The sequence below is a fragment of the Pteropus vampyrus genome, unplaced genomic scaffold, assembly GCF_000151845.1.
Source record: "Pteropus vampyrus isolate Shadow unplaced genomic scaffold, Pvam_2.0 Scaffold391, whole genome shotgun sequence".
Lineage (NCBI taxonomy): Eukaryota > Metazoa > Chordata > Mammalia > Chiroptera > Pteropodidae > Pteropus > Pteropus vampyrus.
Window position 1 is genome coordinate 1,410,116 of NW_011889172.1, and position 14,876 is coordinate 1,424,991.

The window sequence follows — 14,876 nt, forward strand, 5'->3', positions numbered from 1 at the left end:
AAAACTCGCCCCAGCGCACCCCACACATTCTTGCTCACCTGCTCACAGCCGCCCAGCTGCTCTTGAGCCGATATATAGGGTTAGACTGCAGGGCGGACAGGATGGCGCGCAGGGAGGAGAAGTTTCGCAGTTCCCTGCAGCGCTGCGGGGCGGGGCGGGGGCAACCGTCAGACCCCAAGCCTGATCCCAGGGTATGAGCCGCTTTTGATCTCCTGACTTCTAACCTAGGTAGGACCCCTACGATTCGCCCCACATCTGACGTGCTATCAAGACTCAGTCTCCTCCTCCAGGGGCCCCTCCCCTTCCCCACCTGGAGACCCATCCCCTCCTTCTGAGCTTGGCTTCTCGAGCTCCTATTCTTACTCCTCCCTGGGCCCTAGATGCGCCCACACATGTCTCCTGGACCCAGAACCCTCTTCTCTGAACCGAAGTCACATGCCAGGTTCAACCTTCTACCCCTTCCCCTCCTTCTTCTTGCCACACTCCACTCTCTCTCCTGGGCCCCCATTTCTTTCTCTTCCTCACTGCCCCCGAGGCACTTGCCCCGCGCCCACTCAGTCTCTTTTGGGACCACCGCCTCCTTCGCTAGCCTTTGGTCCCTCCTCTAATCCTATTCCCACCCCATCACCCCCCATCCCATCCTCTTATCGCTAGACCCGCCCAGCGTCCTTCCCAGTCATCGCTCCCGGCCTGGCACAGCCAAGCCCCCTCCTAGGCTTTTCTCTAGGCACCTCCCAGCCCCAACCCTCTCCACAGTACCATACCCCTGTCTTCTGCCTTCCGTCGCCTCCTTCCTCTCTTTGGACCTCAGTCCTGCCTCCATGCCTCTCCCCCGCGTAACCTCGGCAACACGCACCTGGGCGATGCGGATCCACTTCTCCAGTCGCTGCGCCCTCTGTGGGGCAGCCAGGCCTGGCGCCCCGAGCACCGAGCCCAGCACACAGCCGGTCACTGTGTTGAACTGGGTCACAGTGGCGCGCACAGTGGGGCAGATGCCTGCAGCCCCTGGCCGGTCCCGCTGCGACCACACGGAGCCCAGGCACTCGCAGGGCCGCACTCGCGAAAAGAGCTCCTGAGAGGAGGGGGATGGTGGTGGTGGGTGGGTAGGGTCTGTGTTCAGCGGGATCTGTCCTCCTCCCCACCTCCTGCGTCCCTCCCGCGTCCTCACCACGTCCATCAGCGTCAACTGCTCGGCCACCTCATCCACACCGAAGTCCAGGAGCTCAGGGCCTTCCTGCACCAGTCCTTCCTCCTCTTCCAAGCAGCCTTCCAGGGAGTCGGGGCTGGAGGTCTGGGCAGTTCCGGGAGGTCCTGAGGGAACATTAAAGGGGATTAAAAACTCTCAAGGGTGAATCCAGGACTGGCTGTGTGACCTTAGGCAAGTCCTTGGAGTTTCATTGTCCTCATTTGTTCAAGGGAGACCTCCTTGAATGTTTTTAAGGACTTCAGAGCAACAGTAACTTTCACGGAGCACTTAGCCTGGATTAACTCGGTAATTTAGCACACTTACTAGTGAGCCAGGCACTATTATCCACCTTCTACGGGTGGAGAAACTGAGGCAGGAACAATTTGCCCTAAGTCACACACCTTCAGTAAATGGCAGGGTAGGGATTTGAAGCCAGGCACTCAAAGGCCAGTGTAGAAAATAGAACTTTATGATTTTGAGCGTGTATTAGGTTAAGATTTTCTGCCCTCTTCATTCAGTGAGAGAAGATATAACTTCATGGTTAAGGGAAGGTTATTGTCAGAAAGTGCCAAGTTCAGATCCAAACTTCACCCGGCTTGCTGTGCAATCTAAAGCAAGCTTTTAAACCCTCTGTGACTTTTCTTCACCTGGGTTCTTTCTTTCTCTTTTTTAAATCAAAGATCATGCCTAAGGGACTGCTACAAAGTACTCAAATATGACTACTAGAGTGGTTTTCAATGGTGGCACCCCCTAGGGGACATTTTGGAAGCTGGACCCTTGGGTAAGGGGGCCCCACGTGCGCAGTGAAGAATTGTACCACCCAGCCTCCAAATGTTCCTTCCCAAAAAGGTCTCTACATTTGCGTCCTTGAAAAACCTGTTTACAGTAATCTTTACTTAGCACCCAACTATCTTGCTCATAAACACTAATTATTTTGGCTCCAGGAATGCAAGGACTGTAAAAGTCTGTCTACATTTTGTTTTGTTTGAAAATTGCAAGTGTTGTTCACCATTTTGGAAAACAACGGCATCAAAGTTAGGCTACTATGTCTGTGTGGCCAGTGCATTCCCCTGCATTAGTCAGTGTTTGTGGCTGTCAAATTCACCATGATGCTGACAAAGTCACCTGACAACTTCGCCATGTCTCCTAACAGCATACCCAAGCATTGACACATTAGCAAGCATAATTTATTGTTCTGTAAATTGCTTTCATTTATTCTTCCTGTGTAACAGTTATAAGATCATATTATGAGTTTTAAATTATCTGTGTAAGTCGGCTTGATTATATGCCTTTCATTTCAAATTAGGACAGGTGGTATTGTAAAATATTAGTTTTAAAAAGTGGGCATTGGGAAAAAAAAATCCATCTAAGTCTAATTAAACCTACAGATCTTATACCAAATATGAAGGAGAGAGGGACATACTACTTGTCACCATGAGAAAGCAAACAGGCAAATGCAGAAGAATGTAAGACATTGCTAAGGACAAATGACCCATTTTTTCCCTAATGGCATTAAACAAAAGGCAAAGATGGACTGTCATAGAATAAAAGAGACCTAAGAAACACAACCGAATGCTTTGAATGGATCTTTAGATTTCGAAGGAACAACTGTAAAAAAGACAATTTAGGGACAATGAGGAGATTTGAGTATGGACTGGCTATTTTTTGATATTAAGTAATTATTGCTGACTTGTTTGAAATGGTTGTGGGCATGAAGTTTATATATTTTTTAAGTCCTTGTCAATTAGAGGTGTAAACCAAAGTATTGATCTGTGAAGTGACATAAGTCTGGGATTGCCTTCAAATCATCTTGAAAAAAGTTATTTTCAAAGTGATAGTTGTTGGAGATGAGAGATGGGTGTTTGAGTGTTCTTTATACTATTTTCTCTACTTTTGTATATGTATGAAATTTTCCATAGTAAAAAGTTACCCCAAAATAAAGATGTTAAGTTCCCAGAGCCTGGCACACAGTAGGTATTTAATAAATGTTCATTTTCTCCACTTACTTCAAGAACTCATAGCTTAGGGTAGCACTTACAATAGTTTTCTGTGATGATGGCAATATTTTCTACCTGTTTTGTCCAAGGTGGCTGTTGAACACTAGAAATGTGGCTAGTGCAACCAAGGAACTGAATTTTTATTTTTAACTTAAAGTTCAATTTCAATACTACTTAGGGCTGGTGGCTACTGCATTGAACTGTGCAGTTCCAATGACTTGGAATCAGCTGGTGAAATCTTGAAGGCAGAGGACGAAAGACACTTAGTAACCAGGAGGAAAGATAGAGGGATAAATATATATAAATAAGACTGTCAACTGGAGAGAGAAATGGCTGCTACTTTGTAAGACAGAGAGAAATGTGGCCGCTTTAACCTGAGGATTAAAACATGGGGATTAGGGATATAGATGCTTTTATGATAGGGATCAGATGGAACACAGATGAGTGAAAGATGATACTTTATAAGCAGGATGCAATTATTCGATCACCAAATCTTCTTTGGTCTTGCCCCTGGAGACAAAGCTAGGGACAAAACCAATGAGTACTATGCAGAAAAAATAAGGCAGGCTAAAAGGACCCAGAGTAGGAGAATATATTTGTTGGGTAGAGGATCAGAAAGGCATGTCCGAGGAGATGACAACTGAACAAAGACTCGAATGAAGTATGTGGATATTTTTCCCTCCCTCAAAAGCTCTCTACAACATAGATTGGTAGGTTTTTCTGTAAAAGACCAGACAGTTTGCTGACACTTACTATACAAAAAAACCCAAAAACCAAAAAACAAAAAACAGTATGGCTTCTTGTATATATTTCATTATAAGTGGTAGATTCTAACAAGAATCAGTGATAACAATAGTGAAAATAATATTATTTGTCAAGCCCTCATTATTTGTTTATTTACTTGTTTACTGATTGTTTTCCCCAGGGAACTGAGAGCTCCTGCCTGCTGTTATGGGCCCAGAGCCAGTGGAGAACATCTGTTGGATGAATGAAGAGGCCAATGAGGTAAGTACTATCATTGCCCCATTTCACAGATAAAGAAACTAAGGCTCACAGAGGTGAAGTGACTTATGCAAGGTCAGTCAGCAAATGGCAGAACTAGGTTTTAAACCCAAGTCTCTGTGGCTCCCAAGGCAAGTAGTAATGGAATGATTCGTAGTTGGACACTCAAGATATCCTTACCCAATGGTGGAGTATCTTTGCAGTTAGGATTGGGGGGGAAGGGAGAGATATGCCAGAAAATGCCAATATGTTAGACAAAGGGTTATTATCTCCATTTTATAGGTGGGGAAGCTGAGGCTCAGACAAGGTTAAGAACTTTGTCCAAGATCTGTAGCTCCCTGAGGGGAGCAGGCCCCTGGGGGAGGGAGCAAGCAGGAAAGGCCTGCTCAGGGGACTATCAGTTACCCAAACCTCTCACCTGCCCACTCCCGGAACTGCTCTTCTTCTTCCTGCTCTCGATAAGCCTCCTCCAGGAAATCCCCCAGCAGCTTCTCTGCCTCCAGTGCCTCGGCTCCCAGTGGGGCGGCCCAGCCCAGAAAAGTACGGACACTGCTTAGGTCGGAGTGGGCAGGTGGGTCCCAGAAGTCTTGAGGGTGGTCACGCAGCCAGGAGCCCAGCACAGACACCACAGCCCTATCCAGAGGGGCAGGGCCTCAGAGGCTGGGAGCTCTGCAGCCCTCACACCTCAGATCCAACCTTCCAAACTTTGATCTCTAGGACCCCCAACTGCTCCCAGATGGGAAACCAACCTCAGGTTCTTGTTGAAGCTCAGACCTTGTTCCTCTGTCTTCTTGATCTCTATCCTGGGAAGAGGCCCCACAAACAGGTGAAGAAAGAGAGCTGGGGGGCTTAGGGGAAGGATTCTGGGGTTGGGAGTTTTCCTGGTTCTAAATCAGAGAGACAGCTTGGGTGAGAGTCTGGGGTGGGAACATGGAAGTTTACAGTTGGTACTGACCAGGGTGGCAGGGGCGGTGGCGGTGGTGGCAGGAGAAGGCCCAGCACTCGGGCAGTGGGCACAAAGGCCCGATGTGTGGCCAGGAAAGTGGGCACAAAGCCCGGGTCCTGCTCGCGGTCTCCAGACACCAACTCCCACACCAGCCGCTCCAGATGCGCTGCCCTTAGTGCTCGAACCTTGCTTGTGCGGTAATGAAGGAAGGCGTCGGCATTTGGGCTGGGGGCCTGTGAGGAAGGGGGCTCAGATCTTGCGTCTGATCCCACCCATTCCTCTGAATCTGGCCCCCTTGATTCATTATCCTGCTCCAGGTACAAAGGACCTGGACAGGCTCAAGCTTCCAGGCCCTGCCCTCTGTCCCGACTCATTTGTCCCCGCCCACCCCAGGTTTCTCTCAGCTCTCCAGCTGCGCTTCAGTGGCTATCCCGGTCCCTGCTCTCCGCCCCACCCGCCCTCACCTGGCTGCTTCTAAAGACCACCCCCTCCCCCTTCAGCTCCGCCCCATTAACTTGGATCGCCTAGGCCCTGCCGTCCAGTTTTGTGCCCAGGTCCAGCTCGGGAAGCTCGTCGGGAACTGACCCTGCCTCACTCATCTATCCCATAAACCTGGTCTCCCACTTTACCAGCCGCCTCTAAGCCCCGCCCTTCCCTCAGGCCCCACTCCGCCCTAGCCTCCTTACCTCCAGGCCCCTCCACTCCACCCCGCCCTTACCTGCTCTCCAGCCTGCCACCCCACCCCGCCCTCCAACCCCCTCCTCACCTGCCTGTCCCCAGGCCCTTCCCCAGGGCTCAGACGCTGACTGCGTTGCCGCCGCAGAGAGACACTGTACACTGCGCCGTCCTCGGTCTCCTCGCCCCAGTCCTGCAGTGGCGCCTGGATGCGGAGGGAGGCTCAGGGCACCGTGGGCGGCCGGTTCCTGGGGTCTCGGCTCCCTTTCCCGTGCGGACCCACACCGGGTCTTCCCGGCTGAAGTCAGCCAAACTCGGGGTGGGGTCCAAGGCAAGGGAAGTCCCCTTGGCGCCGCGAGTACCCTCCCGGGTCCTGGAAGGATGGGGTGGCTTTTGGGGACGTCCAGGGTCCAGTCTCAGTCTGTCTCTGGCCCTTCCTGCAGACACGCTCAGAGACCACCACCGCCCCCTTCCCTAAGAAAAACCAGGAACTTCAATGGGTCAGAGGCCGGGAGGCCCGAGGTAGGGGCTCCTGGGCGAGTCTGAAGGGTTCAGAGAGTTAGGGTCCGAGCGGCGAGGACCTGGAATTTCTGAACCTGGGAGTCGCTAGGATGTGGGATCCCAGGACCCCCGTCCCCTTACCAGGGTGAGCTCCTTCCCTGCTGCCCGCTGCATGGCCCGCGCCCGTCTCCGCGGCTGGCTGAGTAAGGCGGAAGGGCCGGCGGCGGGGCAGTGGCGTGGTGGGGCGCTTGGGGCGGGGCGGGCGGCCACGTGGGGGCGGGGCGGTGGGGACCTGCGGTTCTCAGATGCCCCCGGCTGGACCCCAGCACCCAGTCCAGACCCGTGGGGGTGAAGTCCTGACTCTATTTTTATTAATCTGTACCCAGAAGAAAGGTCACCTCTCTCTCCCAGGGGAGGGCTCTTTGTGTCCCCAGGTGCACCAGAGCTAGTGTGTATAGCTAAGCGGGGGTGGGGGTGAGGTGGGGAGGCAGGTCTGTGTGCCCAGATGGAGAGTCCACTGTCTTCAGGTGGGGAGGGCTGGTCTGCCCAAGTGTGGGAGTATTTCCCATTTCTCTGGAGGGGTGAGGGGAGCCCGTTCTGTGTCCCAGGCTTATGGGGGTCATCAAACTCCAAGTTGGAGGAGGCTGAGCCTGGGTTTGAGGGGCGGAGCAGGGTCAAGGAGAGGCGAATACCCAGGGGGCTACTCGGTGACCTTTATTGCGTGATTCCAAGGCCGGCGCGGCCGCCTGGGGATATTTACTGTGGGAATGTCTGGCAGCCCAGCCCTCTTCTCCACTCCGGGCACAGCTGGCCCGCTCTGCTTCCCTGTTCGGGCCGCATTCATCCCTTGAAGGGGCCCCCGAGGGCCAGCAGCTGGGCCCAGAGGGGTCAGGAGCTCCGAAGGGGCCGGGAGGCGACAGATGAGCGCGAGGGTGAGTCTAGGGCCTCCGTGAGCGTTTGCGCCTCTTGCTGCGGGATTCAATTAATTTCTGGGAACGGATCTTGAGCTCCGCGCGAGTCACCACGTCGTTGTCTTCGTCTTCAGTCTCCTCTTCGTCTGCGGTGGGGGGAGCGGGGGAGGGGAGCGCAGGCGATAAAGGGATCCAGCTTCCCATCCTTGGCTCAGACTTCTCTGCCCAGTCTTTGCCACCCCACCCCACCTCCGCCTTAGCCCTGAGCGGGGCCTTGGACCACCTCCGAATGCTCTGCTTGGGCCCCCCCAGCCCCGCCCCTTTTCCCTGCCGTACTGACCGTACTGACCGAAGAACTTGTCCTTGGGACTAGTAAGGGGTAGGGCGATGCGGGTGTTATACGTGGGCAGTTTTCCCTCTAGGCTGGCGTAGAACTGGAGAAGAGGGGAGCGGGAAAGAAGGCTGTGGGTGGGGCAGGGGCTACAGGGAAGTCCTGTTCCTCCTCCGCTCCGCTCCATTCCGAGATATACGCTGATTCCAAACAGCCCCTCTGTTCATTCGTTTAGTTTTCCTCGGGCCCAGCCTGTGGTTTGTTCTCAGCGTGCATCCGGATGCCCAGCCCCACCTCCCGTCCTCCCCAGGCCCGCCCCTCTTCTCTGGAGCCCCGCCCCTTGGCCTTCTGAGGCTCCACCCCTGACCCCCAAGCCCTGCCTTTTGGCCTCCCCGGACCTTCTGGAAGTTCTCCTTACTCATTCATCAAACCTCATCCATTGTCCTCATTTCCAGCCCATCGGCTTCCTCTCTGTTCTCCCAGGGGTTGCCCTGGGCTCCCTGGTGTCCTCCCGCTCCTCAGCCCCGCCCCTGGTCGCACGGTACCTCACGGTCCGCGATGTTGCGCAGCATCTCCGGCACGTTGTGGCTCTCGAGTTGCGCCTGCAGCTTCAGCAGCTTTTCCTCCACGAAGCCCAGCAGGTTAACCAGATAGTCATCTGCCTTGGGATTCAGCTCCTTCACCGCAGAGCTGCGGGCCTCCTGCGGCTGGGGGGGGGGTGGGGAACCTCAGGCACGTTCTACCCGGAGGCGTGGCTTTTACTCCCAAGGGTCAGGTCTTAGACAGTGAGGGGCCACCCACAGGGGTGGTGCTATTCTCTGTGGGAAGGGGCCTCCACAGTCACCGGCCTCGCCTGTGAGGGCCAACCTCCGAACGCAAAACACAGGACCAGAACTGGGGGAAGATCTTTCTTGGGGGGTAGGGAGTAATAACTCGAGAGAGGCCCTTTCGAGGATGACCTGAAGGAATGGGACTTTGCTGCAGACGGGGCGAGGCTTCTCCTGTCTCAGGCCACTCCAGAATTGCAGCGGGACTCAGCGGGTTTTTGTTTCTTTGTTTGGGGGGGGGTGCAAGGTGGGACTGTCCCCTGGGGACAGGACTTGAGGCAGAACAGGGTCTCTGAAGTACTGGGCTGCTTAAGGAATAAGGGGGTTCCCCCGAGGGTTGTGAGGTAGGGACTCCCCTGTAGGAGGGCCCCTGACGTCCTGAACAGGGCATAGGGTGTGTTCCCTCCAGTGGGCTACCAGGCAGGAACCCCACCTGAGGGGCTGCGCCTCCTCTTAAGTCCTGGGAGATACTGGGCAGGGCTTCATCTGGGGCGAGGCCAGTCACTGTGACTCGGTCCAGCTTGCTGGCCAGGTGCTCCAGGCCTTCCTTCAGTATTTCCAATGCCCGTGTGACCCGTTCCAGCTGGCTCTGGGCCTCAGCCTGCCGCTGCTCCTCCGCCTTGAGGCGCTGCTGCAACTCCGACTGCAGCTTCTGTTCGCTGCAGGGAGCATGGGGGTCGCCATGGGAGCGCTGCTGATCTTGCCAACCTCGCAGCCCCCACCCTTTTCCTAAGGTGGGGGGCTCACCTCACTAACGTGGCCTCCCCCGAATACTTCAGGTTTTCAAGCTCCCGCTGCAGCCGCTGCTTCTCTTGCTTCAGCCTCAGCAGTGTCTGCTCATTCTCGCTCTTGAGCGTCTCCAACTGCGTGAAGGTGTCACCCTGCGCCAGGAACCGTCGCACCACCGCCTGGCAGCCACCCAGACACAGTCAGAGTGAGGGCCTGGGCAGGCCCGGGTGCCCTCCCTACCCCCGCCCCTTTATCCTGGGGCACGCAGAGCAGGTGGCCTTCTGTACAGCGATGTTTAGAGACCGCGAGTCGGATTCAGGGATGCCTCAAGGGTGGGCAGCCTTGGACACACGTGTTTGCTGAGTCCTTCCCTCTACACATCAGGAACTCGAATCAGCCCAAAATCAGCGTGTGAGGCAGTGACCATAGTTGTTCTCCAAAGGTACCAGCCACATTCTGGCAGCGAGTCTAGCCCAATCCCATGAGGAAATTCCTGTGGTAGGAGCGATCCACCCACCAGGCCAGTCTCAGGAAAGGTGACCCAACACAGTGCCCCAGGTGAACCTATAGGTCTGAGTCCTGGAACTCCTCAGGGGTCCAGTGGGATCAGTGTTCGCCAGTAGGGGACATAGGGTCTTAGAACATTTTAAGGAAGACACTGCAAAGTGTGGGACCTAGGGCAGAGGTTTGGCTTGCCTCAGTCTGAGGGTGGCACTGGGCAGTCTACAGTGCCCCAGACCATGTTACAGGCAATGGAGACGCGGGAGAGGAGAGACAAAACTCCCAGTTCTCACAGAGCCCACATGCCAAAGAAGTCAGTATCCCTGGTGTAAGAGTAAACAGGAGAGGGAATGATGGTGAATGTAAACAGCTCCTTGGGTTTTGCTGTGAAAGGCCGCAGAGAAATGGTGCAGTAGCTGGAGGAGGAAGGGGGTGTCTTTTAAGAGAGCAGATTTGTGTGCTGAGGAATTGATCCAGGGCATGGAGGGCTGCGGGAAGCACTCACATGCGTTTCGGCCACGCCGGTGGCGTCCTTGACCTTGCCGAAGAGCACCTCCATCTGGTACATGCTCCAGCGCCGCTGCAGCTCCTCCTCCTTTGTGCGTAGGCTGTCCTGGATCGTATCATCGGACTGCAGCAGCAAGTGCTCACGCTGGGTCTGCTCCAGGTTGAGGTCAGGGCCAAGGTCAGCTTATGGACAAGGGCTTAGGACAGAGGCCCAGAAAGGGTATCCGGACAGAGGTCAGGGAGGAGGTGGGACCCAGTCTGGAGCGGGGAGCAAAGGCTTGGGGCCAGATAAGGGCACCTAGGCAGAGGTCAGGAGTATAGGACAGGGCCTTGGCCCCTGCACCCCTGGGTGCCCCTACCTTGCGTTCCATGCGTTCGTTCTGCACTTTCTTCTCCTCTGCACGCTTCTTGCACTCAGTTATGTAGCGCTCACGCTTCTTGCGCTCTCGGAACACGGTCTCCTCCAGATACTGCAGCTGGTTCTGGAGGGTGGGCAGGGGAACAGCAGGATCAGCTGGCATCTACTGTGGCTCAGGGAGGGCCAGAGCTGAGGCCCAACTCTGGACAGCTGGGCCAGGCTGCAAGGGCCTGGGAGATAGATGGGAGGGGCTCAGGGAAGCTGAGATTCAGATCCTGGGGCCAAGAAACTATGGCACCTGGACAGGAACCTCAGGGACCATTGGGCTGGCACCTTGGCAATGTCCCGGGCGTTGAGTGCCTCTTGGTTCACCACATGAAGTTCCTCCAGCTCATGTTTTGTCTTCACCACCTCAGCCTCCATAAAATCCAGACGGTTCTCCAAGTGAAGGCTCTCTTCCTAGGGAGCGGAGAGTGGGGCAGGCCTGTGACCGCTGTCTCTGGCCAGGCTGGCCCTCCCACTTGCCTCCTCCTTTCCAGCCACCATGGTCTCTACCTGTAGATAGGCCTTGAGTTGTAGGTATACATTGGTGATGTGTTCTGCCTCCTCCGCCTTCATCCGGGCCTTCTCCAGACGGTTCTCCAGGTTCCGCAAGGTCTAGAGGGAAGCAAGGCTGGGCTGAGTCCCCTCCATCCTCAATTCCTCCTCCTCCAAGATCAACCACCCCCTCTGCCCTGCCTGCCCACCCTCCACCCATCCACACCTCCCCACCTCATTGGCCCCACCTTAGCCACCTCTGAGTTGCCATCTTGCGCCTCGGCAATCTCTAGCTCACGCAAGCTGTGCTGCAGCTGGAGCTCCTCCAGCCATTTCTGCCGCAATGCCACCTGGTGCCGCAGAGCGTTGAGCTGCTTCACCTTGTCACTCAGCTGATGGTCCAGGTGCTCCAGGGCCTGCTGGAGGGAGGGGAGCAAGAGCAGGAGCCTGAACCCCCTTAGTCCTTCCTCTTTCCCTTCTCCCATATTTTGGCTCTCATCTCCCTTGTCTCTTAGCAGCATCTGACCCGGCTGGCCATCTGCAAATGGTTTTCTTTGGTGGTTTCCAGAAGCCTATTCCCCAGTTTCCCACCCACCTCCCTGGCTTGTCCCTTCCTGGTCTCCTTTGCCTTTGGAGACACAGCCCCAGGCCCTCCTCTCCTCAGTCTACACTCACTCCCATGATGATCCTATCCAATCTCAGAATTTTAAAGGTCACCTAGACATGGAAGACACCCAAATTTAGCCTTTCCCTAAACTGCAGTTTCCTATATCCATATCTATACTGTCTTCCAGATGTCTCCAAAGGTACCTCAAAACCATCGTGACCAAAATCAAGCACTTGATCTTTCCCTAAACCTGCCCTTCTTGAAACTTCCCCATCTCAGCTCATGGCGGCTCCATCCACCTAGGTGCTCGAGTCTAAAATCTTGATGTCATCCTCACTTTCTTTTTCTCTCCCACCTACATTCAATTTCTTTGCAATTCTCTGTTCTATTTTAAAGGTTCCCCCAGCTCTCTTTCTTCCTATTTCCAGCACTTTTCATCCTAGTGCAGCAAACGCCATCTTTACCGGGATGACCTCCTGCCTTCCACTCTTGCTTTCTCACAGTCCACTTTCTACTTCCTTGATTCTTAGCATATAAAATCTGCACTCTTCATCGTGGCCAGCAGGCCTGCTACAAGGTTCAGCCCCCGGTGAATTCCCTGACCTCATCTCTTTCTGAGCCCTCCTCACTCACTCGCATCCAGCCACACTGGTCTCCCTCTGCTTCTCCAACATTCTACAAGTGTTCCTACCCACGAGGACTTTACATTTGCTATTTCTTCTGCCTGGAGTGCTTTCCCCTAGATCATTTCCAGCCTGGCCCATTCTCAGCTCAAATATCACCTCTTAGATCACCCCACACCCCAATCTAAAGTGTGAACTCCTGTCCCCATCCATCTCTCTAGTAAGTCACTGTTTCGTTTGTTTCTCTTGTCACTGCTAGAAATTATTTTTTTTCTATATTTCCTGTTCTTGGGTTTTTATGTCTGTTTTCTCCACCAAGATATGGGGTTTTGGGGAATGGGGATTTGGTTCGGTTTTTTTTTTTTCACTGAACGATCACTAATACCTAATACCATGCCAGACACATAGTTGGCGTGTAATAAAGATTGAGTAAATAAATGAGTGATAGCTGGTGTGGAGAAAGCATTAGAGAAGGTGGGATAGGAGGGAGGGAGTCCAGCGGGGGAGGGGATCCAGGCTAGAAATGGAGATGGTTAGTGGAGTGGGGGTGGGACAAACCTGGCCTGTCCTGTTCTTCAGGTATGGCTTCTCTGACTTCCATTCCCGAATTACTGCCTGGACCACTTTCTCATCTCCCTGTAAGGAGAGGAGTTCAGTTGCCATTTATCCAAGCCACATCAACTTGAGGCAGTGCCTCACACCTGAGAATGCTGGCCCCGCCCACTGGAATATCTTCACCTGCTTCTGTACCCTCACCTGGAGCAGGTCCGTCAGCTGTAGTTGCAGCACCCTGGTCTGCTCACGTAGCTGGTTGATGGTTTCCTGATTTTTCTTGATGTTCCACTGGCTACTCTCATAAAAAGCCTTCCGGTCACCCTCTGGGGTCACATGAGGTGGACAGGCACAAGCAGAGTGTCATGGGGGTTGAGGAAGACTTCCCAGACGGATGACCTTTTTGTAATCATCAACTTAATATTATAACAATATTTCATTTTGAGCATTTATCATGTGTTGGTTGCTGGATTAAGAACTTTCCGGGTATCAAACGCCATATGCCAGTAGGTCTATATCCATATCCACATCATAACCATTTTATGGATGAGAAGACTGAGGCTCATGCTTATTAGATTGTTCAAGGTCATAAGCAGTCTGACTCCTAAGCCCATACCTTCAATCACTATGCAAGATTACCTTCTAATAACAATAAAACAGTAACAATAATTCTTTACACCAGGATTTCCTAACCTTGGCATGACTGACATTTGGGACGGACGACTATTTGCTATGGTGACCTGTCTTGTGCACTGTCCAATGTTGAGCAGCATCCCTGGCCTCTACATTCGAGCTGCCAATAGCTCCCCACTAATAATGTGACAACTAAAAATGTCTCCAGACATTACCAAATGTCCCCTGGGGAGCAAAATAGTCCTCTTCCAGGCATTACTCTAGACATTTATCACATTTCGACTACCTATGGGGTTGTACTGTTATCCCTATTTTACAGATGGAGAAATTGAGAGCAATTAGGTTACTCTTGGGGGTTAGTCCCCCAAGGGCAAACAATGAGTATATGCAGAACCAGGATTTGAACCCAGAAAATCTGGCTCTAGAATCTATGTTCTTCACCACATCATGCATAATATAAGAACTGAGGTTACACAAAAGTATAAAATACAGTCAAGTTGGCTCTGAGCCCAGAAAAAGTTTTATGAGATGAGGAAAACCATGAACAAGTATGAGTTTTTGTCTCCAGAAACTGACCACCCGGATGAATGCTAGTGAAACATCTTTGTCACACCAGGCCTAGTCAGAGGTCTGAGTGGACGCTGTTGACTCCTGACCCTGTTATGCCCTTTGGAGCCATCTTACCTAACAGTTGTATTTTCCTTTGTAACTCAGCCACCTGTGTGTGCACAGCGGACTTCCCTCGGCTGGCATAAACAGGTCCCTTCTTGGAATGGAGTGGAGGCCAAGCCTGTGCGGCGCCTTTGCCTCTAGGGTGGCGGTGCTTGGCCTCAGCCTTAATAGTGCCCTTGGCCTTGGAAGAGGTCGAAATCTGATCCTGAGAAGGCAGGGCGTTGGCGGAGGCCGCCCGGCACAAGGGAGACGTCATGATTGGGTTGGGGCCAAAGACCCCTGAGGGGTAGGGGGGCGACTAGTAATCTCTCCTGTTCGCAATCTGTCAGCTCCGGTTCCTCGGGCTCTGGAAATGCACTTTCCGACCGCTTGGCGGGGCCTCGCAGCATCTCCCGGTTGCTAGGTAACCTCCTCCCCTCCTCCCTCCGGCGCTCCCAAGGAAACCGCCCGCGTTCTGCACCACTGCTCTCATTGGCTGATGCTGAGCGGAGGGCTGGTCCCAACAGGGGATGGGGCAGAGTCGCGCAGTAGGATGGCGGGGGAGGTTACTTTAGAGTCACGTGCTCATCCTTTTTTTTTTCCTCCTCTTCCCACCCCTGCCCCCAATCCCGCCTGAGGTTCGCGGGCATTTTTCAGGATCTTTCTTTTGTGACTGCAGAACCCGCCACTCCCAAGATGGAAGCACCTTGCGCCGCCATTAAGCGTGAACCTGCAGAACTACCCTCTTTAAAGCTTCACAGTCTTATCCAAGATGGCTGTCTAGATTCCGACACCTTATTTG

At 53.5% G+C, this 14,876-nt stretch overlaps 2 protein-coding genes across 5 annotated transcripts in view; both read right to left on the minus strand.

Annotated features, from left to right (window-relative positions):
- RGL3 (ral guanine nucleotide dissociation stimulator like 3) overlaps window positions 1–6,547 on the minus strand; it is a 13,828-nt gene extending 7,281 nt beyond the window's left edge. Inside the window, exons 1-8 of the mRNA XM_023523402.1 lie at window positions 6,449–6,547; window positions 5,898–6,011; window positions 5,141–5,364; window positions 4,935–4,988; window positions 4,604–4,818; window positions 1,169–1,311; window positions 857–1,072; window positions 39–142 (exon numbers count right to left, since the gene is read on the minus strand). Coding sequence (XP_023379170.1) covers window positions 39–142; window positions 857–1,072; window positions 1,169–1,311; window positions 4,604–4,818; window positions 4,935–4,988; window positions 5,141–5,364; window positions 5,898–6,011; window positions 6,449–6,481 — 1,103 coding nt within the window. The 5' untranslated portion in view covers window positions 6,482–6,547. The remainder of the gene's footprint in view (window positions 1–38; window positions 143–856; window positions 1,073–1,168; window positions 1,312–4,603; window positions 4,819–4,934; window positions 4,989–5,140; window positions 5,365–5,897; window positions 6,012–6,448) is intronic.
- A 459-nt stretch (window positions 6,548–7,006) lies between these two features.
- On the minus strand, window positions 7,007–14,759 carry CCDC151 (coiled-coil domain containing 151). Of its 4 annotated transcripts, none has more exons than XM_011380325.2 (13): window positions 14,108–14,759; window positions 12,995–13,116; window positions 12,797–12,874; window positions 11,257–11,427; window positions 11,027–11,128; window positions 10,805–10,930; window positions 10,473–10,595; window positions 10,112–10,264; window positions 9,124–9,284; window positions 8,810–9,035; window positions 8,095–8,256; window positions 7,568–7,652; window positions 7,007–7,364 (listed from the first exon to the last, which is right to left on the minus strand). In XM_011380325.2, the coding sequence occupies exons 1-13, from the start codon at window positions 14,349–14,351 to the stop codon at window positions 7,246–7,248; spliced, it is 1,872 nt and encodes a 623-aa protein (XP_011378627.1). In that variant the 5' UTR covers window positions 14,352–14,759; the 3' UTR covers window positions 7,007–7,245. The 4 variants fall into 4 exon arrangements, with proteins under 4 accessions (XP_011378627.1, XP_011378626.1, XP_023379120.1 ...); XM_011380324.2 differs by having other exon boundaries at window positions 7,559–7,652; XM_023523352.1 differs by having other exon boundaries at window positions 10,112–10,267.
- Between the last annotated feature and the right edge of the window lie 117 nt (window positions 14,760–14,876).